The sequence below is a fragment of the Artemia franciscana genome, chromosome 9, assembly GCF_032884065.1.
Source record: "Artemia franciscana chromosome 9, ASM3288406v1, whole genome shotgun sequence".
Taxonomy (NCBI): domain Eukaryota; kingdom Metazoa; phylum Arthropoda; class Branchiopoda; order Anostraca; family Artemiidae; genus Artemia; species Artemia franciscana.
The window spans coordinates 14581965-14605885 of record NC_088871.1 but is presented as its reverse complement, the minus strand read 5'-3'; the positions used below and the strand labels follow the sequence as shown (position 1 = coordinate 14605885).

At 34.5% G+C, this 23921-nt stretch overlaps 2 protein-coding genes across 8 annotated transcripts in view; both read left to right on the top strand.

Annotated features, from left to right (window-relative positions):
- LOC136031530 (coatomer subunit beta'-like) overlaps positions 1-13769 on the top strand; it is a 75554-nt gene extending 61785 nt beyond the window's left edge. The window contains 2 exon segments of the mRNA XM_065711199.1: positions 9333-9360; positions 13546-13769. Of these exon segments, the coding sequence (XP_065567271.1) occupies positions 9333-9360; positions 13546-13750 (233 nt within the window). The 3' untranslated portion in view covers positions 13751-13769.
- Positions 1-23921, top strand: part of LOC136031042 (putative leucine-rich repeat-containing protein DDB_G0290503) — a 424748-nt gene that overhangs the window by 320671 nt on the left and 80156 nt on the right. The gene's annotated exons all lie outside the window — the stretch shown is intronic.

Here is a 23921-nt window from a genome sequence, read left to right as displayed (position 1 = left end):
TAATTCATGAATTAGGTCATTTACATAAATTGAAAATAGTAGGGGGCCTAGGATAGAACCTTGAGGGATACCTACAATATTTGACTGTAGCACCTTTGGATGACATAACATCACCCCCATCTACATGCTGCTTTCTGTCTTTTAAGTATGACGTTATCAGGGTATTTACAGGACCTCTTATTCCAAATCCATCTAACTTAATCTTCAGAATAAATGAGATTGAGACATGACCAAAATGCTCTGTTCGGTGGAGTATTCTTTACGAAAGCCGAATCGCGATGGAGTGAAGAATCCGGTGCTCATCAAGAACTTTACAAGTCTGTTATAAATGTATCTTTCCAGTAATTTTGAAATTGCTGAAAGAATAGATATGGGCCTGTAATTTGACGGGTTTGTTGGATCTCCTCCTTTGTGAAGAGCGATGATTCGAGCTGTTTTGAGGTACTGAGGAAATGTCCCCTCCTTGAAACTGAGGCTAGTGATATGCGCTAGGACTTCAGCCATTACAGGGATTATTTGTTTAAGTAGGTTAGTCGTCGATCCATCTGCTCCTGATGAGGTACCAATCTTCAGCAGTTGGGTGATGTTTATAAGTTCTTGTGGACATACGGGTGAAAGAAATATATATTTATCACTGACAGGAGGTAGAAAAGCTAGACAGTCGGTGCTACTCTGATTAGCATTGGTAAATGTGATGTTAGCCGTTCGTTCACCAATTCGGGCAAAGTGGGTATTGAGGAGTTCTACTACATCCTGTTTATTATTGGCGGTATTAGTCCCGTCTGTGAATTTCATTTCCTGTGACAAAGTTTTTGCCACCACAAGTAGTAATATTATGACATTTAAATATATCTCTGGTTAGCTACCGAGATTTATGGGTTCGATCATTGTCATATGGCTTACATTTATTTGCCAGTTATCTTGGATAACATTTTTATATTGAATTTTTTGAATCTGTATTGAATCTTTCTATTTTTGTATTGAATCTTGACTTTAATATTACTCCTTTTCTCTCTTGAGATATGACCTTCGAAAGAAAATTGTTAATAATTAGAAACTATTAGATATTAGATGACGTATAATTTATTTACTCAGAGAGGAAGGATGGGGTGTATAGACAGGCAGTAGGGCTTATGATGAATAATGATGCTGCTAAGTCTTGTTTAGGTTGGATAGGTATTAATAGTAGAATGCTAGTTGCCCAATTTAAGACCAAAAAGTGCAAGATATTCATGTTAAGCTGATTATTTAGAATTTTTAAACTCAAAATTTTAATGTTTTTTATCGTGTGTTAGAGCCACGGTCGTCTAATGGGAGGGAGGGGTATGGCATTTGGGCTATTGCTCGGTACCCTAGATCTTGCTTTATAAAATAAATCGTCTTTGGTCTTTTCATTGAAAATGCCTTTTTTTGGCCTTTTCATTGAAGAAAAAGAATCTAAAAACGAAATTTCCCCGATCCCGCTTTAAATATTGAAGCATACACCCCTCCTTCACTTTTTTTATGAATTGACGCCACTATGTGTAATTGACACTAGCCATGTGTAAAATCAGGTTCAAGAGTTTCCCCTTTAAAACAATAAAATTTCAAAAAGCTTGTAGAGGGGTCAACTATCTGTTGCCTTTAAATAGAAGGGCTGAGCTTTTTTAAATTTTATTGTTTTGGAAATTAATACGTACATTTAAAAATCAAATTCAAACTAAAGTGAAAACTTGGATATAAATAGATTTAAATGTTTTAGTGAAAGAGAGGACATCTTGTTTTGGGGAAGAAATGTCTAAGTTAGTTAAATAAAAAATGAGTATGAAGTCAATAGGTTTCGGGTACTGCTCATTAACAGAACCCGCAATGGGCTACTTCTATGACTAAAACTTTTCGCTAGGCAAAATTTTGAAAGAGTAAGCACTAAGAAAACGTAAATTTTAAAGTACCATTGCGATGTGTTGGTAAACAGCCCATTAATAAATATTTTTTGACCTATGGTAGTTATTAGGGAGTATTAAATTTTATTGTATGTATGTGTTTAACAGCTAGTACTAAAGCTTTTAAAGCTGTGTTAAATGCTAAGTGTTTAGAGCTAAACGCAATTTTCTCTTGGGAAATGTGTTGACATAGAATAAGGTATTAACGCAAAAACAATTGGATAATTTAACCAGAATTATAATACGTTAACTTGAACCTGTACCGGCCATCTAGTTTGGAGTTCGTATATTCAATAACCTTTGGATATAGTCATTAAATTTGATCACTCTAGCAGTCTGTTCAACAGTAAAGACATCAGACTGTTTTTTATATAGCTTGGATGAATATTTGCTTATTCTTTTGAGGGTATGTTTAACTTTTTTTTTTCTAATTCAAGGTGGACTTTTTAGAAAGAAAATAACCCTGGTAAAATACTTAGAAGTTATATTTTGGACATGCTTAAGACGTGTCCTGCATGGCGCTCACCTGTCTAGGTTTTAGTTTCGAAGGTATTCTATTATCCTAGTTTTAAGTAACCCTGCTTTACTTTTTCTGCCATATATAATCAATAACCATGTAAACCTTAAAGTACACCATGTACCATGAAAGTTTCAGTTGATAGAAGTGAAGTGTCTGCTATTATTATTTTTTTCACAGTTAACTTTAAAGCGATAATGTAGGGGGGAAAGGAGGGTAACCCGGTTATACTGAGGCTTACACTCCTCTCCTTATGGGAAGTAACCTTTACCTACACTCTTCCCCGCTTTTCTTAATGTTAAATAACCCATATGAATTACAACTTGTATGGTTATATCCTTATAACATACAAAGAAATCGTCTGGGAAAAAAACTCGCAATTGAAATCTCCCTGAAACGATATCAATCAATCGCCACCACAACTCGTGATGCTTGGAGCTAGGCTGGGGAAGGGCTACTCAACAAGTACAACCAAAGTAACATACATCTACACTCAAAAATCGGCTTAATCTATAAAGCCACAGGTCAAGATATCTTCTTTTTATAAGAGATACCTCTGAGCGGGGCGTGTCCCTTTGACATTCTGACCAATCCTGACCATTCTGACTAAGGCCATAACTGCACAATTCCCCACAATGAATGGTCGGGTAACAAAAACGGCAATTATATTATGCAACCCTGTTTTGCTTTGTCTCTGGGCTTGCGAATTACTCACTATCTGACTGGATTTTCTGCCTAACTTATTTGGCCGGCTTATTCATACAGGACGTTAAAAGATTCTCGCTGAAAATGGGAAAAAGAAAGGAATAAGCTTAGAGGTAATTTAAAAAAAACAAAAGGACATTTGGCTGATAATTAGGGCAAGGGCTCAACAACGAGTCTAAAAGGAAAGCATTATTTACAAGGAAAGTATATTTATTCTATAATCAGGGCCAGGGGCCCGACATATTGTTAGCTAGCTTTTGAACTCTTATGGATTTTTTTTTGTATCAAATTCAATCGAAACATTGAAAACTGACAGATGTTGAATTTCAAATTAGTTGAAAAGGGATGCAAAATATTTTGTTTTGTTTTTCTCGTATTCTCAGTTTATTTGGCATTTTTATAAAGCCAGATTGCCGAAGAAAAGAAAGAAAATTCTAGTTGATTAAAACTTGAATAGGAAGAAAAAAGGGTGAGGAGTCCTACTTTCTACAGTTAAGACACCTCATCATCTCATTCTTTTCTTAGCTATTATTTCCTCAAGTGTACATCACAAAAACGTTGTAAAACAAATAAAGACTTTATTTGTAAGTTTATTTCTTCTCAGTATTATTATAACATTTATTTGAATTCATCCTACAACACGTTGGTTATAACAGGTTTTGTCGTAACAGGGTGACGCAACTTTGGAAAGCTGAACAACAGAAGACAAATGCAAAAATGGCCCAAGGCATCGCTGATCCTTCAGAGTACCCGAATCTCTTTCCTAGCTTCGAGGAATCGTTACGAGTGAGTTTTCAATATCTTTGAAATCGAGATGATTTTAGAAACAGAAATGCAAGAGAAGCAGTTAAACACTATTTTTAAGTTTTTTTTTTTGGTATCCAGAACTACATATGTAAATCAAGTAAACCTGTCAAAGAGCCAATCTGGGTTACTGTGTGGGTATATTTTTGTATGCCCAAGATGTCTCTTCGTAGGATATAGGGCTAGGACAGAGAAAATGTGAAGATCTACCTTATGGGAAGCTCTTACTTTATCTCCGAAGACAATAAATAAAATTCAGTAGTTTATTACAATACATCTGGCAAAGAGCATAAAGTATAGCCAAGCTTCAGGCAAAAAGTTTCTATCACAACTCGCCCACATGTCCCTTGTGAGGGGAAAACATATCCCTTGGGAGGACTTTATTCTGTAAACACAGGAAAATACATATCGCTACTTTGTTTTCCAAAATTACCGTGCAAAAAACAGCTCAACTTTCTAGTGGCTACAGCTTTCTTTATTAGGAGTCATAACGAAACAAGGCATTATTATCGCTACAGCAATTTTATTTAAGGTATTCATTCCTTTAACATGAGATAAGCTTTAATCAATATATTCAATTACAATTCGCTTGTTCATAGCAAAAGGTCGTATCTGCAGTTTTCAAATTTTGTGAAAAACGCAACAGAAAAAGTTAATTTTCGTGGAGATGAAGGTGTGGCAGATAGTCTCCAAGGTTTGTCAATTTTTTGTCAAAGTTTTGTTAATTTGTCTCTAAGGTTTTCCCAGGAATAGCAAAGGCTTATGGCTCGAACAAGTAATTTCTACTTTTTTGCGCTAGTTTGACCGCTTAAACTGGACTTTTATTCAGATAATTAGTGACCAACTTCAGAAATTTTTATGACATGATTAAAAACAAGGCAAGGTAACTGATTCGGCCTGTACTGATCGCCTTGCCCCCTTTTGGCTTTTTCAGTGGGAGTGGGTGGATGCAACTTTTTCTTTTGGGCATGCTGTCTGTACGATGGGTAGGTGGTCGTTTGTTTTTACTGATGCAAGCAGAAGTCACTTGTAGTACGTCACCTGCAGAGGAGAAATAAGCAGGTAGACTGATAGCACATATTTGATGTTTTCAATAGGAATACCTGGTTTGAGATCCAACGTTTTAGGACCACAAGAGACTTAACATATGTCGAAGAAATGTCATTCCTTGCTTTAAGTTAAGTCTCCATAGTTTAGCCATAAAGTTGTATTGCTCATTTGTTCAGCTGAGATCTTACGACAAAACAAACTATACCATTAGAAATCTCGTAAACAGATAGCGTTCGTATATCGATTTTGACTAAGGTGTCAGTTATGACCTCTTTAATATCAATAGGTGCATTGTATTTAAATTCATGTTTTGGTTTTTGCCTTAGCTCTCTTCTTGCAGCCTTACTGCCTTTGAAATTTCAAACAACTTTATTTACCTTGAAGTAGAAGTCTTCAAACTATGGTTTACAGGTCTAATCTGTTCGTTAATGGTTCTGTTTGGATTATAATAGCGTTGGACTTCAGAATTTAAACTAACTTCTTATTTCCTAGACGACATTTCTATTACAGAAACTTATGATTTATGATTCGTTATAAATGCAAGTTTTCGTAGTTTGTCGACTTTAAAAGTTTATATGTAAAGACAGGGAAAAAGAAATGAAATATTTGTTGGAATGAAGAAAAAAAGTAATCACATGTGTATCTTTTGGGGTTTGTTTTAGACATATTCAAAATTTTCCTCTTGCTGGCTTTGATAAGATCCACAAGCAGTATGGAAAATTTGGAAATTTTATGTCTGAAAGCAAATATTGCAGATACTTAAGGAAGGTTTCCCTTCATGGAAAAGCCCTCTTTCGCTAATGCTTAATAAAAATTAATGGTCTTTGTTGGCCAGTATAGATGGTCTGCATAGGAAATTGGTTCCAATCGGTTAAAAGAAACGTGCAATTCCAAATCAACTGAACATTAAATAGTATTTCTTTAGAATTGGTTCTAATCGCCCATCAGTTTACTTTCTGCTGATAATAATGTAAATAATGACGAAGACCACACTGCCTTTCCATAATACAAATACAGAAGAGATAATAATGAAGACTTTTTTTCCCAAAACAGTGAACGAAAAAACCTATTTGAATATTTCGGCCCTATATCTAAGGGCCGTCTTCAGCAAAGAAAATAATAAGCAATAACATACTTACAATAAAAGTTCTTGGTTAAAAAAGCTTTAAGCAATCATATTTTTGAAAATCCAAACCATTATGTTCGATTTGACGAAACAATTCTGATTAGCAAATGACCTGGGAATTAAACAAACTGTCCGCGAGGCAATCGAGATCAAACGAAACCTAAATAATAATACATCCCCAAATAGAGACTTGGGTGAATACACACTCAATCCTATGTACACAAAATTAATTATAGAAAATAATCTAATTCAAAATAAAACAAAAATAGGAACCAATAAAAATAAGCCCAATCCCAAAAGAACTACAAGATTAGCTGCAGAGAAGGCAAACATCGCAGTAAGAAATTATCCCAATTTTTAATAAATAGAGTAAAATGCAAGCTTTTTTTAGAGTAAAATTTTACAAGCTTTTTAGCTTGTAAAATGTTAGCTTTTATCACACAGTCTTGGCTGAACTTTTCGTTAAGAAGGAATGGTGCTTAGGCTGTTTTAAAAAATGGATTTTTAACCAAGAACTTTTATTGTAAGTGTTTTATTGTTTATTATTTTCTTTGCTGAAGACGGCCCTTAGATCTAAAGCCGAAATATTCAAATAGTTTTTTTCGTTCACTGTCTTGGGGAAAAAAGTCCTCATTATTCTCTCTTGTTTTCAGGCATTTTCAGGTAAGCTAGGACGATGAAATTTGGCAGGCGTATCAGGAACCAGACCAGATTAAATTATAAATTGCCCCGTTTCCCCGATTCGACCATCTTGGGGGGGGGGGACGGTTAAATCGGAAAAATTAGAAAAAATGAGGTATTTTTAACTTACGAACGGGTGATCGGATCTTAATGAGATTTGACATTTAGAAGGATATCGTGTCTCAGAGTTCTTATTTTAAATCCCGACCAGATCTGGTGACATTGGGGGGGACCTAAAATTTTGGAAAACACTTAGAGTGGAGGGGTCGGGATGAAACTTGGTGGGAAAAATAAGCAGAAGTCCTAGATCTTGCTTGACATAACTGGAACGGATCCGCACTCTTTGGGGGATTTGGGAGGGGGGGGGGGAACTTAATTCTTAAAAAAATAGAAAAACGAGGTATTTCTAACTTACGAAGGAGCGATCGGATCTTAATGAAATTTCATATTTAGAAGGAACTCGTAACTCAGATCTCTTGTTTTAAATACCGACCGGATCCAGCGTCATTGGGGGGGGGAGGGCGGAAATATTAGAAAATACTTAAAGCGGAGAGATCATGATGAAAATTGATAGGAAGAATAAAAACAAGTCCAAGATACGTGACTGACATAACCGGACCGGATCCGCTCTCTTTGGTGGAGTTATGGGGGGGGGGAGTAATACCGAAAAATTAGGTATTTGTAACTTACGATTGGGTGATCAGATCTTAATGAAATTTGATATTTAGAAGGATCTTGTCCTTTAGAGCTCTCATTTTAAATCCCGATTAGAACCGGAGACATCGGGGGGAGTTGGAGGGGGAGACCGGAATGCTTGGAAAATGTGAAAATTGAGGTATCTTTATCTTACGAATGCGTGATTGGTTCTTAATGAGACTTGATATATAGAAGGATCGTATGTCTAAGATGCTCCATTTTCAATTCGAGGGGGTTGGAGGGGGAAACAGAAATATTGGAAACTGGAAATCTTGGAAACTGGAAATCTTGGAGAACGCTTAGAGTTGAGAGATCGGGATGAAACTTGATGGGAAGAATAAGCACAAGCTATAGATACGTGATTGACATAATTAGAATGGATCCGTTCTCTTTGGGAGAGCTGGGGGGGGGGGGTGTTAATTTGGAAATATTTGGAAAACTTGGTGGGTAGAAAAAGCAAATGTCGTAGATACGTGATTGACGTAACTGTACTGGATCCGCTCTCTTTGTGGGGGGGGGGGGGGTTAGGGGGTGGGTTCAGTGCTTTGGCGAGTTTGGTGCTTCTGGACGTGCAAGGACGATGAAAATTGGTAGGCGTGTCAGGGAGCTGCACAAATTGACTTGATAAAGTCAATGAAATGAAATCTTAAAATACAATTTTTCATTGAAGAGTAATTGTTTAGGTTACAGTTATTTCAGACAAGTTAAATTTATTTTCAACATGGGGGATATGGGACCAAATGTCACACTCCTTGGATCTAAATAGAGGAAGATTTTCTTTCTTTTTTCTCCTTTTTTTTTATAAAAGACGATTAATTTTGTCAAATGAAACCGACCGTGTGATCAAAGGAAGAAGAACGACTAATCTAAAACCTATTAAAAAAAAAGAAAAAAAAAGATATTTTATTCTGATCCCAAGCAGATAAGAAACGCATGTCTGAAGACATATACCGTAGGTTTTGTCAAGTAGATCATAATGCGCATGGTGCTGACTTAAGATTAAATAAAAAGAATACAAGTTTTTCTACTGAAAGTTAGGAGCAACATTAAAACATAAAGGAACAGAAATTATTCCGTATATGAAGGGGTACCCCCTCCTCAATACAGTATTCTTGACACAAAAGTTTTTAGCACTTTTAGAAAAGCCTCTATTCTAATTGAACGGTCCTTGTGTTTCATGAGTCATTCTTAAGAAATTGGGACAAATAGTCAAACTTTAGCCTAACTTTGTAAATCAGAAATCGTAGCCTTTGGTTGATAACACTAAATCTAATCTGTATTATATATATATATATATATATATATATATATATATATATATATATATATATATATATATATATATATATATATATATATATATATATATATATATATATATGGAATCAGTATATTGAGCCGATTCTTTTTATTCATAATATTGATTTATTTTTTTAGAGTTTTTATTACTAATTAGTCGCGTCGCTCTTTACTTACAGTTCTTTACCACGAAATGTTTGATTTAGATTTGAATTGCAAGTGTTGTATCTTTGCTACTGACAAAAAACTGCTACATGCTAGAAGCGGGAATTTTCAATAGAATAAGTAGGAACCATGTGAGTGATTATAAGCCCGATAAATCGAAAAAAAAAATCAGTCGATGTACTGAGCTGCTGATTGTAGCAAGCGGAGCAAGTAGTGACTGTAAGCCATAAAATTATACAACATACAATGCTCAAGGTATAAGTATGGCAATTCAACATTATATAGACTATACCTTTTTACCTTAAAGAAGTGTAATATACATCAGATTTATTAAACTAGTTTAAACTGATACCATTTTTTTTTGCAGTCGTTAAGAATCGAATTGGAGTTGAGAGGTATTTTTTTTTTTATGTATCTTTACCTTGGAATGGATCTTATTTGCACTAAAGGCTTGATTATTTTGTTGGTGTCTTCCAGTGGTGGTGTTTTATCCTGCTTTCTCAAATTGTTTTTTTTTTTTTATTCATTAAAAAACCCTGCTATGTCAATGCCCAAAGGCAAATGTCCAGAGGCTTGGAAGAGACTAAATGCGATGCAAAATTCAGAATACCGATTCAAGTAAAATAAGGAGAGAGGAAGATCAAAACGCAAAAACAAAAGAAGCTAGGCTTATTCGGCCTCAGACCTTTGACCTCCACGAAAACACTGCCAGTCATAAAGAAATATTAAAACAGTAATAATACCTTAGACATCTGAAAACAGTACTTCAAATTTATAAACTGCAAAAACCAGGTAATTTCAACAATTTTCGGAATTCTGGTAAAATATTGAATGTTTTTAACTCACTTGGTAAATCTTCCACAGCTGGAGGCAAAAAATAAAATTTTGATTTTGACTAAAATTTAATTCGTTATTCAGAAGCTATACCTCTGTTTACATAACTTCCCATACAATATGAGAAACCATGTAATTTCTTTTCGTTACTTATAAAGACTTATAAAGTTGTAAATATCATGGTTATTAGCTACTTTATATGGGTAGAAACCAGTCATTTGGATCAATCACAGTGGCATTATCCCCTCCCCTTCCATTGTGAAAACATGGAGAGAATCCTGCTTAATAATGCTTGATAACCTTAATCCGAGGTATCTGAAATCTCGGGAGCTAAATTATTGCTGCGACCTAATTTTTATTTTATCTTAATTTTAAATTGATATGAAAGTGAGAACACGTTCTTCTAGCGTATTTTGTTGCGTCGCTTGTTTTTAATAAAATGCAGTGATAGCAATGAAAAATTAAAAACCGGTGACATGCAAGCAAAAAAAAGGATAAGATCAAAAACAAGCCATGTTGTTTCAAAACTATAAAGTTTTAAGAGATGCATCATGTATTTGTTCGGATTTTCTGAAAATAAGTGATTCTGTTGAATCACTAACAAACGTTTTCAGCGTACTTTTTGCTCATTTTTCATCCATTTTTGCTTATTTTCATCCACATTTCATCTTTTGGGTTTGATAGCTGCCACTACCAAAACATTCACACCTGCTTGGGGAGAGTTTTTTCTTTCAAATTGAATTTACTTTCTTTTCTAATTCTTTAAGACATAGATGTCTCTGTAAGTTTCCACTTAACCAATTCAAACAGTCATATTTGACTGTTTTATCATTCTTTCTTTTTGTCATATCATTCTTTTTGTCAAATAATACTAACAGTCTCGTGGATATCTAACTAAAATTAATTTTACTAACGGATCCCAAAATTTTAGTGATTTTATATTAATTTAGTAGTGACGACTAGTTATTAATTGAACTGCTAGAGATAGCATATTAGATACTGATCCACTTATTATTTGCTTTTTTTAGTTTGCACTGCCGTAATTGCTTTTACTCTTGAAGGAAATGAAACTGATCATAGATCTCTGGATCTAGGAAAACGTTGCTCATATTTTTATATAATTTGTTGATTTATTAGCATGAACTAGTTATTAATTTAGTTGCTGTAAATAGCAGTGTTGGCATTGATATTTAGACTTTTTTGTAAGTCAGTAACTTCGTGAAATTGCTGATATTTTTATACAGCTTTGTGAATCATCGGCAAAACCCATTTACTAATCCCTTTTGTTTTTTAGATAAGTTATAAACTAAAGAGGATGATACCCCCCCCCTCCACTATTTATCCCTAGTATATTCTGATCTTTGCTTTTCAAAAAAAAATGCCTTTTGAATTGTTTTACCGTCTTTAATTAGTGGAACTAAAGATTATTGAAACATTATATTACTCATACACAGCTACGTAAACTCCTTCTCCAACCTAATCTGTGACAGCCGTCAATCGTTACTCCCTCCTATGGAGGTCTGACTTCCTAAATCATAACCCAAAATGACAACCCTTTCTTCCTATCTTGAATGATTTCTTTTTACCGAACGCTTGCGTTTGTGCTATTGTCTAGAACCCTAGCCCTCTAATGGTGAAAGTTCGAAGAGAGAGAGAGAAAAAAAGGACAAACAAAGAAAAGAAACGATTCAAGTGTGGTCTAGTGAAGAAATAACGACGAATAAACGATCCGGACTGGTTAAAAGTTTCGCGTAAAGCGAGCATAAGCACGAATTTGCATTGAGTTGCATAATCTCAGGTGATCAGAAAAGGTTAGCCACCCCAAGTCTGAAGTGTGCTGAACTTAAAACCTCAAAACTAACTTGAATAAACAATGTAAAGTTGTCGGAGCACTTCCTTCCGGAAATTTGTGTTTTTCCGAGTTATTAATGCATGAGCGGGTATATGTAATAAGAACAAGGATGAATTTATCCAGGAGCTTTTTTTGGAGTTTTAACACTCTTTTTGGAATATTTTCTACTAAAAAAATCTTGAAAATACAAAAGCCATTTTACATCTATAAAGATCCACTGACATCAATCAAGTCGCTTATGCACAACTAAACACTATCGTAAATAAATTAATAAAGCCTTAAATTAATCGACTCGGTCAAATTAAGCCATAAAAACAAATGCTTATGGCGATCATTTATTTTGTAGAAACTATTTGTTCACACAAATACACCAAATCAAACTTTGAATAGGTAAACTGCACCTATACACCTCTGGTAAACTGCATGCTGTTTAATTTTTACTATTGAGCACGTACCAGTTGGCTACATCAAATACTCAATCAAGAAGTATTCAGCGTGCATTTTGATTTGAAATTTCCGCCTATGCCAGTTTTTCCCCACTGAGGCTACTAAAAAAAAATGCATAAGACTGAAATAAACGAAGTAATTTAACAACTATAGCTCACCATTCTTGGTTACTTCTATTGTAGTATAAGACGTCACTAATCCTTTTTCTATGGATGGTTAGAAAGGAAATCAAGCATTAAAATTGTCGTTTTACAGTTTTCAAGTGACGAAACCGAGTACCAGTATGTCTTTAACTGGTTGGATGAATTATGAATTTAGGTTGTTTCTATTTTTTTCGAAGCTGTTGTGCTTTTGTATTTGAAAGAAGAGTTTGTTCCTTTTATGTCATTCTTTATTGCTCAATATCTTGAGATGGTAAGACCAAAATTTTGTGAGGCCAGGTTCTCTAATTGGTTTTAGATTCACTTGTGCAGTCGGGGTGCAGCCAGGGTATTAGATTTGCCTATGTTTTTGTGGTCGTGTATGTGCATGTAGTTGATTAAAAAATAGAGAGATTGCTGGATTTGGGATGGTTTGATGGCGGTTTTTTTCTTCATTGGCTTTGGAATCACAGGGTATAATCTCCCAGTATAGATGACAGCATGCGACATCCCAAAAAAAGGGGAAATCAGTGATAACACAATCCACTTTTAAAACAGCTTTTTATGTAAAAAAATTATATTATCCTAAAATCAATCTTGGTAATTATAGTTCTATTATATATGTATACACATTATTGCTAATAGTTTTCAGTCGTAATTATTTGTTTGTAGTTTATCTTTGTAGTCAAATGTATTTATTTCAGATCACAAATAATTAGACATTAGTTTCAATGATGAGTTAGATGCTTGGGTTGTGTATCCTCATTCCAATATTTTGGAAAATGATCAGAGTTGCTTGCAAAAAATACCGAGACTAAATTTACAATCTTTTTTCTCTCTGCACTTTAAAACCTCACATATAAGAGAATAGCCTGTTCAATCATCATTTTATCAGAGCTCATTGTCATTCAAGGGTCAACTGATAAAAAGCTACGTAATTTGAGAGGATTTAGTTGCTAGGAGTTATCCCCCTTCTGCCTCGTTCATTTTCTTCTATTATATCTTAAAATTGTATTGATACACTGAAGAATTCTCGTTATTATTGATTTAAAATAAAAATATGTATATAACTAGGTAAATATAATTTTTGACTGTTTGTTTGAGTACCGCCTGTATTTATTTCAAAATTCAATTTTTCTTGTCCAAACTATGTTTCCCGCTCATATTTTGTTGTTGTTGTGGTGTATGTGGGTATATGCAGCTATTATTAGCCTTTAAAGTCTTTAGTATCGTCACATATTCATTTATTTAAGTTTATCACTTATTTATTTATTTATTTAAGTTTATCACTTATTTATTTATTTCAGTTTGTCATCCGTCCTAAGAAATCGAATGTTCATCCGTCCTAGCAAGCTTCGTCTTTTCTTTTATGCCAAAATCGATCTGGTTTTGTACTTTTTTTATATTGATACCTTACTAGTCGGAGGAAGTTTATTAATTTTTTTTTTACAAAATCAAAATTTTTGTTTATTGTTCAAGGATAGCGTAAAAATAAACGATGAGTCTCGATAGTTTGTGATTTCTGTCTTTATGGCCAGGGCCATGGCCACAAGGGCCATGGTTTTTCTCTTGTGAGGACAGGGAATTATGAGGACAGTGAGCCCTGCCCTCGTCGTGGTGTAGTTATCTGATCAGGGTTACTTAATCCAACAGGGTTCAGTAATACATTGAGAAATAGTTCTATCGAGGAAAATTTTTTCAAAATAAGCAAAATTAACAAACAAACAAAAAATACTATTTTGGAACGAAAGTTAAAATTGAAAATGAAACTTATAACGAATAAAAAATATCGCTACTCAATGCTTAGCGTTGCAAAATTGTCAAGTGCTTTATTGAAAGCAAACAATGCAAAAACAATTTTGGGTCGTCGCTCTTAGCTTTCCTTGCACCAAATTGAACCAAAATTATTTTTGCATTGTTTGCTTTCAATAAAGCGTTTGCCAATTTTACAATGTTAAGCGTAGATGAGGAAAAGACCTAGGAAATAACTATAAAAACAAGCAAAATCCAAAGAAGAAAAAAACTTTTTTGCAAGGAAAGTTAAGAGTGACGAACCAAAATTTATTTTTTCATTGTTTGCTTTCAATAAAGGGCTTGACAATTTTAGAATGTTAAGCGTAGATGAGGAATAGACATAGGAAATAACTATAAATACAAGCAAAATCAACAGAAGAAAAAAACTTTTGCAAGGAAAGTTAAGAGTGACAAACCAAAATTTTTGTTTGCATTGTTTGCTTTCAATAAAGCGCTTGCCAATTTTACAATATTAAGCGTAGATGAGGAATAAACCTAGGAAATAACTATAAATACAAGCAAAATCAACAGAAGAAAAAAACTTTTTTGCAAGGAAAGTTAAGAGTGACGAACCAAAATTTATTTTTGCATTGTTTGCTTTCAATAAAACGCTTGCCAATTTTACAATGTTGAGCGTAGATGAGGAATAGACCTAGGAAATAACTATAAAAACAAGCATAATCAACAGAAGAAAAAACTTTTTTGCGAGGAAAGTTAAGAGCGACAAACCAAAATTGTTTTGCATTGTTTGATTTCAATAAAGCACTTGCCAATTTTACAATACTAATCGTAGATGGGGAATAGATCTAGGAAATAACTATAAAAACAAACAAAATCAACAGAAGAAAAAAAACTTTCTTGCAAGGAAAGTTAAGAGTGACAAACCAAAATTGTTTTTGTATTGTTTGCTTTCAATAAAGCAATTGCCAATTTTACAATACTAAGCGTAGATGGCGAATAGATGTAGGAAAGAACTATAAAAACAGGCAAAATTAACAGAGCAATAAAAAGCTTTTTTGCAAGGAAGGTAAAGAGCAACGAACCAAAATTGATTTTGTGTTGCTTGCTTTTAATAAAGCGCTTGCCACTTTTACAATGCTAAGCCTTCCAAAACTGTCGTATCACTTATGCCTCTCTGAGGCCCCTCTTTTTGTACTGTGGTAGAGGAGTGAGTTTGCCCTTAGTTTGGATCCAAATTTCGAACCCAGATTTAGCAACACACTGCATGACCGACGCAGGAACCCTTGCAGTCCAGAAGCGTCCTTAATCCGATTACTTGCTTGGATTTTTAGAAATGTGGTTACATTTTCCTAAAAATTTAAAATATTTTATCTTATTTTTCCTCTTAAAGATATAGATTATGATATGCCCCCTTGGCTCTTTATGTGAATATCTTGTACTTTTACAGGAAGTTTAAGTGAGCTTGAAAGCAAAAACAACATTAAATTTTTTATGAAAAAAAAAAAACAGTTAATGTTGAATTCCATAGTTTTTATTCCATAGTTTGACAAATATCTTCTTGCAAGGTTAGGCCTACACATTTCAAAAACTTAAAAAAAAATTATACATAAAAACAGAATTTTCCGATGGAAATAGGCTAAAAGTTCAAGCTAAAATGTGAATTGCCTCTTTGCTGTTCATGTTACTTTTGCCTGAAAATCAGGTTCAAATAAACTGACTATATTTCGCTATATTTGTAGAATTCTGAAAATACAGATCAAAATTGTATTTTCAAATCTTAAGGATTTCATTGCCGATGAAATTATTACATTATACAAGCTACCGAAAAGATCATTTTCCAATGAAAATAATGAACAAAAAATATTCCTAAAAATCTAGGGGGAAAACAATAATCCACCCACCCTATATGTACCAAATAATGTGCCCCGTGCGAAACCAAATTTTTTACTTTGACTAAAATTTTTCACTACCTCGGCTAAAAAAGAAAAGAAAATACGCATGGGATGATATCATACGTAGAGATGTACCATACGGTAAATCTGTATAAAAAGTATAAGAACCTTTAAGAGTAAAAGCTGGTGCTAGAGTCAAAAAAATGAACGCCATCTAGTATTTAGCATCACTTATTTGACCCAAAGTTTTTACCCTCTTTACTTTTAAGGTACTGTAAATGCAGGAAAGGGTAAAGAAAGTATAAATACATCCCAGTAGGTCAACCAGTCTAAAGTATTCCAGCCTACCTACATTTTCCCAAACTAACCTCGGCCTACCTTGGGTAGAATAGATTTTGTATATAATACAGCGATTCAAACGGAGGTAAGATGCGAGAAAAATGTTACAAGAGAGGGAGGATACTTACTATACGTTTTGGGTTTTATACAGGGGTATCAATTACGCAAAATGTTAGAGAAAACGAGAACTTATTAGATTTAGAAAAAAAAATTGCAAAAACAAGTTTTTTTTGGAAATTTATGGTTAGGCAGGTTTCACTTTTTTTCCTTTTATAATATCCAAAACAGTTAGTTTTGATGATATAGGGGGATAATTTCTCCTTATAATTAGCGACCCCAATTCAAGAAAACATAGGAGAAGGCAAGAAGTTTAACCATTTACAAACAAAAACAGGTATTGCGTAGTGTTTGTATGGAGATTCAAATTTTTTCACTGGAAATACAAAAGAAAGGGCTTCCTTTCGAAATATTGGGGATAATTGGCAGCCCAAACAGCCAGTTTTTGTGTAACTAGAAATAATTTTACATTAAAGATGATTCAACAATTTTCCTATATCGATTGCTCCATTTTCCACTCAAGGAAAATTTCTGTCTAATCCATAGAATATTGGAAACCTACAAGACTGAAAAATATTTATTTAATATTTTTGTTTTATTAATAAAAAAAATTTTTATTAAAAATTTAAACAATGAAAAAATATCAAATTCCTCTACAAGAATAAAGATCATAGAGATTTGCACAAGATGGAAATATAATTCAGACTAATGAGAGAAACTAAAACTTTCCTTTTCAAGGTCGATATCGTCACACGAAAGTGATTTGCAATTCAACTGATTCTTTCTAACATGATCATTGCATTGACTAGTACTATCAAACCTGAGAAACATTTTTTAGTGTGTGCCTGGCATACTGCTATCCTTAGCGATGGCAGCTTGATATGGGACAACCGTCATCTCGGCAATTATAACTAAGATCAACCAGGGTCTGGCTCTGATGAAAATGGTAATACCAAAGAGTATGGGTAACTTAAAAGAGTTGAAACTGCTACTTATCGACAAAAAGAATATCAATGGTATCTAGAATTTGGTGAAACTTGATATTTTTATTAGTGTAATAATAATAATATTTAATTCAATTATTGTAAATGGTAATATTAGGATCATAAAAATTAGCGCATCTCAGTTCCTGATAAAAAAAAATGACTAAACAGCTTAACAAAATGCATGCTATATAATTTTGATATTTTATTCTGTCGGCACTACCGTCACTTTCTACCCTTGTAAGTCATCCATACTGTTTGGTTAATACATTCAGTGATGACCTTTGAACTGGAAGTAGCCCTCCAAAGTGTAGCCCAAACAGTACAGCTCATTCTTTACAATTTAGTGTCCTCTGTTTAGCTTTATATTCGTGTGCACACGTATTGTTGTAAGTTAAAATAGTATTAACTTTTACAGGTTTTTTTTTGCTCTATTCTTAGTACCAGATTTACCCCTGCTGAAGCCGCCGCTGTGTCTAAAGTTAACTTAATTAGTCTGCATTTTCATTATACCATTTTAGCGCTATCTGTTTTGATATTGCTAAGTGCACTATACCTACAGAAGAGAAATGCAGATGACTCTACATCAAAGCAAAAAGAAGGAAACGTGGATGCTGAGCAGGGAGAAGTGAAAGAAGATGGCGTGTGGGCAGTACTATTCTGACAAGGGTTACAAACCCTGACAACCTTCAATCGTTAAAGTTGGTCTCTCGAAGAACACTGGTAAAAATTTCGCTAACCAAGACAGCCGAAATTCCGAGGCTAAAGAGTTTTGACGAAATCCCCCTGTGCGTCTTCCAAGAAAGTCCAACTGTCCGGAGCAAATAAAACACCATTTCACTATGCCGAATTTCTTTTTGGCAAATTGCCGATCTCTCTGTAACAAGCTGGAAGATTTTGCAGTTTTACATAGAGGCACAAACGTAGCTTTTGCTGCTGTGACAGAAATCTGGAACCTTGATCATGCCTCAGGACAAACTACTGGAAATAATTAGTTTCTCAGCACGCACAGCAGTAGAGGTCACAACCGACTCGATGTGCGTGTTGTTATCTTTGTGCGGAGAGACATTTCATGCAAACTCCTCTCTGAATATACTAACCCAAATCACGAGGTTATTTTGGTAATGTGTAAATACCCGTGTTTATCTCACCACTTTTTGTGTCTAATTTTTGCGTCGGCATGATGATGATGATGATAAATTATGTGTCTGATTATTTCCCATTTGTAGGACAAAAAAAAAGATTGTCTTAAATGGAGTATAAATAATAAAATAAGCAAAAAAGAAAACAAACAAGAAAGCAAGAAAAAACAGCAAATCCACATTAGCCCAAATACATAAACCAACGAATCCACATTAACTAAATATATACAACACATGAGGCACCACAAACTAAATTACACCATAGCAAGGTATAAACTATGATTAACATCCAAGCCCACCCCAAACCGATTACGCCAATCTTTTACCCGCTGAACTGGTTCTGTGAGACTATTTTTTTTCAGAACATAAGTATTTCAAATCCAAAGCGGTAATTTCAGTAAAAACTTGGCATACTTCAAATAAATTGATTGGATATATTTCACATCAGTCGCTGTAAATATGGGCTAAAAGGAGGAAAGTGCGAGAAGGGGGGGGGTTAACAAAAATTGAATAGAGTTGGGCTAGGAACTGTCAATTATATTTCGATTTGCACGGCACAAGCACTCCGTATGGCTTACGAGTTTGATTTATAAAATGGCTGATAAGTCCATCTGGAGTAGACTTCATGGTTCTACCAATAGGCATTCCAAGATACGTGAGGGACATCGAGGACTCCACCTCATGATTGCTAGGGTTATATGTATCAGCACTATAATGTCTATACGGAATGTCAAGACTTCACTTTTTTTGCATTAAAAAACAGACCAGTGGTAGCATACTCATCACTGATAACTCGAAAACAATTTTTAATCATATAAACTGTTCTACTGAGATTTAGAACGTCGTCAGCATAATTGAGCAGTGACAAGTCCAATCCACGAAAAATGAAGCTAGTCATAAAACGTGTCTGTGAATATATGACACTGTTGTTATACAAAGGTGGTGATGCAATTGCACCTTGGCGGATGCCTTTCTTAACCGGGATCGGAACAACCGAAACATCATTAGATGCCAACCTAATATTATATTTAATGTCTTATATATGTTTCTAAAAACCGCAATAATTGATTTGTTTTAACCTCTACTACTTGCAGAAAACAACAAATGAGAATGGATACCCGAGTCGAAGGCACGTCATACATTGTGCCCTGCAAGATGCACAGTCTTTCCTGTCTAAAACAAATCTATTAATACATTAGCTAGAATAGTATGAACATGCTCCCTTCTAATGCCACACTTAAACCCAAACTGTATTTCATGCAAAAATATACTGCATTTATCTCATCAATTACCAATAACTCCATTAATTTACACATTACAGGTGACACAGTAATAGGGCGGTAAGACTCGCACTGCGCAGGGTCGCTACTCTTTTTTAGAACTGGCGTTAAAACTCCAACACTAAAAATATCTGGGACAATTTCAGTATTAAAGATAGTCTGATACAAAATTTGGAGATGAATCATTAAAATCACAATACCATAAACAAAACGCATTCCGCAAAGCTCATCTATTCCACGAGAATGCTTTTTCTTCAGCCGGCGAATAGCCAGACGAAGCATCGACATATCTACAACATACCCAAAACACTGAGAGGATAATGAATCATCAAGTAACTTTTCATACTTAGCTTCTAAATTTGGGTCTGGTGGAGCGAACTCGGCACTAAAATGCTTAACTCAAGACTCTTCATCTAGCCCAGGTGTATTCTGACCATCACCCGCACACTTAATGAACTTGTAGGATTATGTAAAAAAAAAAAAAAAAAAAAAAAAAAACAGCTCGCCACACTTAAATTGAAACCGGCACAAATCTATTTTTACAGAATATAAATAAATGTCCAGAAATTAGGTCAGTAGATTACAACATTTTTAATCAGTATAAAAATGCTTTGAAAGAATAGTCACACAATTAACACCGGTCACTGAATTAATTTGAGATCCAACCGAGTTTAAAGTTGATAAATCCAAAAAAGGTGTTATCACTTTTGAGATTAAATCGAGACTAATCCGAGACTGTATACTATCCAGAAAGCGCTACAAACCGGCGCGATCTTGTTTTTTTTTACCTCCAAATTACAGCTTATTTAATCAGAAGTAGATACAGTTGTACTGGTTTTATAATTGCTGGGGATATCAGCCAGACCAAAAAAAGGTTGACTTACAGCCAGCCTCTACCTGAAGCAAATTGTCGACATCCCCTCCCACTCAACCGGCAGTACCCTGGATCTTATCCTAACAAACACCAAAGACTTCTATCTTCCCCCTACTTCTCCAGGACCAATTAAGTTTTCTGATAACCATGCCCTGATAGTCAAGGCCAAAACTTATGTGAAGAAACCTATGCTTTCACGAGTGACAACAAGGCCTCTAAGAGACTCGGTTGTACGTGAATACGGCCGGTGGGTAGCTACATATAATTCCCCTAAAGTGTCCATGGACGGTACCCTTGAGCAGAGAGTAAGCACTTTCAATGAGGTACTTTCCTCTAAGTATTATGAAATATTCACTACAAAACTGTAATCCTGAGTGAATACGACAAACCATGGATCACCCCCGCAGTAAAAGCCAAAATCCACGAGCAAAGTAATCTTTACTCGTGTAAAGATTAAAGAGCAAAACCAAGTATGGTTGCGAAAAAGTGGTACCACTTCTGAACAGTGAGCTTGCGAAATGGCACCGGTCGGTCAAGAAACTAAGAAGCAAATCGTCCAAGTCCACTATAATAATTTCAGACGACAGCAGGCACTTACTTGGGTCCTGTGCCGTCAGTGCCTTCCTAAACTCTATATGCACCACATTTCCTCCTGTGAATCCCCAGGAAAAAGAATAGATAACAACATCCCTACATACATAACAACACGTACATCGAGTCGGTTGTGACCTCTACTTCTGCACATGCTGAGAAACGAATTATTTCCAGTAGTTTGTCCTGAGGCATGATCAAGGTTCCAGATTTCCGTCACAGCAGCAAAAGCTGCGTTTTTGCCTCTAAGTAAAACTTCAAAATCTTACAGCTTGTTACAGAGAGATCAGCAATTTACCAGAAGGAAATTCGGCATAGTGAAATAGGGCCTTATTTGACGCAGGATAGTTTGACTTTATTGGATGACGCACAGGGGGATTTCGTCAAAACGCTTTAGCCATGGAATTCCAGCTGTCTTGGTTAGCGGAATTTTTACCAGTGTTCGTGAGAGAGACCAACTAAAGAATAGAGCAAAAAAACCTGTAAAAGTTAATACCATTTTAACTTGCAACAATATGTGTTTACACGAATATAAAGCTAAACATAGGACACTAAATTGTAAAGATTGAGCTGTACAGTTTGGGCTAAACTTTGGAGGGCTACTTCTAGTTCAAAGGTCATCACTGAATGAATTAACCAAACAGTATGGATGACTTACAAGGGTAGAAAGTGACGGTAGCGCCGACAGAAAAAAAAATATCAAGATTATATAGCATGCATTTTGACTGGATAGCAACCCTCCCCACGTCCAAAGTTTTTTCATACACGTCCAGAAACATTTTGAGATAACCATTTAAATCAACATAGTTGAGAGGTCTTGTAATTATGTCAGGCACACACTAAAAATATTTTCTCAGGTTAGATAGTACTAGTCAATGCATTGATCATGTTAGGACGAATCGGTCGAATTGCAAATTGCTTTCGTGTGACAATATCGACCTTAAAAAGGAAAGTTTTAGTTTCTCTCATTAGTCTGAATTACATTTCACTCTGGTGCACATCTCTATTATCCTTTTTCTTGTAGAGGTATTTGATCTTTTTTCATTTTTAAAATTTTTTTTATTAATAAAACAAAAATATTTAATAAAACATTTTTCAGTCTTGTAGGTTTCCAATATTCTATGGATTATACAAAAATTTTCCTTGAGTGGAAAATAGAGCAATCTATATTGGAAAATTGTTGAATCATCTTTAATGTAAAATTATTTCTAGTTGCACAAAAACTGGCTGTTTGGACTGCCAATTATCCCCCAATATTTCGAAAGGAAACCGTTTCTTTTGCATTTCCAGTGAAAAAAGGTGAACCTCCATACAAACACTATATAATACCTGTTTTGTTTGTAAATGGTTAAACTTCTTGCCTTCTCCTATATTTTCTTGAATTGGGGTTGCTAATTATAAGGAGGAAATTATCCCCCTAGATAATCAAACTACCTGTTTTGGATTTTATAAAAGGAAAAAAAAGAAACCTGCCTAACCACAGATTTCCCAAAAAAAACTTGTTTCCGCTTTTTTTTTTCTAAATCTAATAAGTTCTCGTTTTCTCTAACATTTTGCGTAATTGATACCCCTGTAAAAAACCCAGAACATATTTTAAGTATCCTTTCTCTCTTGTAACATTTTTCTCGCATCTTACCTCCTTTTGAATCACTGTATTATATACAAAATCTATTCTACCCAAGGTAGGCCGAGGTTAGTTTGGGAAAATTTAGGTAAGCTGGGGTACTTTAGACTGGTTGCCCTAATGGGATATATTGTTGCTTTCTTTACCCTTTCCTGCATTTACAGTACCTTAAAAGTAAAGTGGGTAACAACCTTGGGTAAAACAAGGCTGCTAAATACTAGATGGCGTACATTTTTTCGACACTAGCACCAGTGTTCGCTCTTAAAGGCTCTTATACTTATTGTACAGATTTAACGTATGGTACATCTCTACGTATGATAGCATCCCATACGTATTTTCTTTTTTTTTTAGCCAAGGTAGTGATAAATTTTAGTCAAAGTAAAAAATTTGGTTTCGCACGGGGCACATTGTTTGATACATATAGGATGGGTGGATTATTGTTTTCCCCCTAGATTCTTAGGAATATCTTTTGTCAGTATTTTCATTGGAAAATGATCTTTTTGGTAGCTTGTATAATGTAACAATTTCATCGGCAATGAAATCCCTAAGATTTGAAAATACACTTTTGATCTTTTAGCAAGCCACCCGGAACATCTAAACAGTTTTATACTATTATTAAATAATAACTAAAAAGCAACTTCAATTTTTAAATTTACCTTGAAAAATTTTTTCAACCTTGACACTCGGAAATTTCAAAACGGAGGATTGTCTTCTTTGATTTAATTAGAAAGATGAGAAAAAGAGCTGTAACAATCTAAATTGACATTACAACTAGACAAATATTTGGAATTTGACAGTCTTTTTTAATAGGAGATTAAGAATATATTTGTGAAAGTAATGCACGCTTAGCTTGACTACTCCTAAACATACTAATATATAATACTATTTAAAAATATCTTTAAAGTTTTCGAAACATTTGAACCGACCTAGATATAGAATTATCTTTTCAAGAAGACAAAAAAGTTACAACTGGGAACAGAAAAATAAACATGAAATAACATAAAATAGCTGAAATGTTAACTTTCATTTTTTTTTTTTTTTTTTATGAGCGTTCAAAATCAAGGGTCAATTCAGGACACAAAGTGCAAAAAAAAACGAACTTGTTCAATTAGATCTCTTATGCCGTAGCTGGGTTTCCCCTTTCTT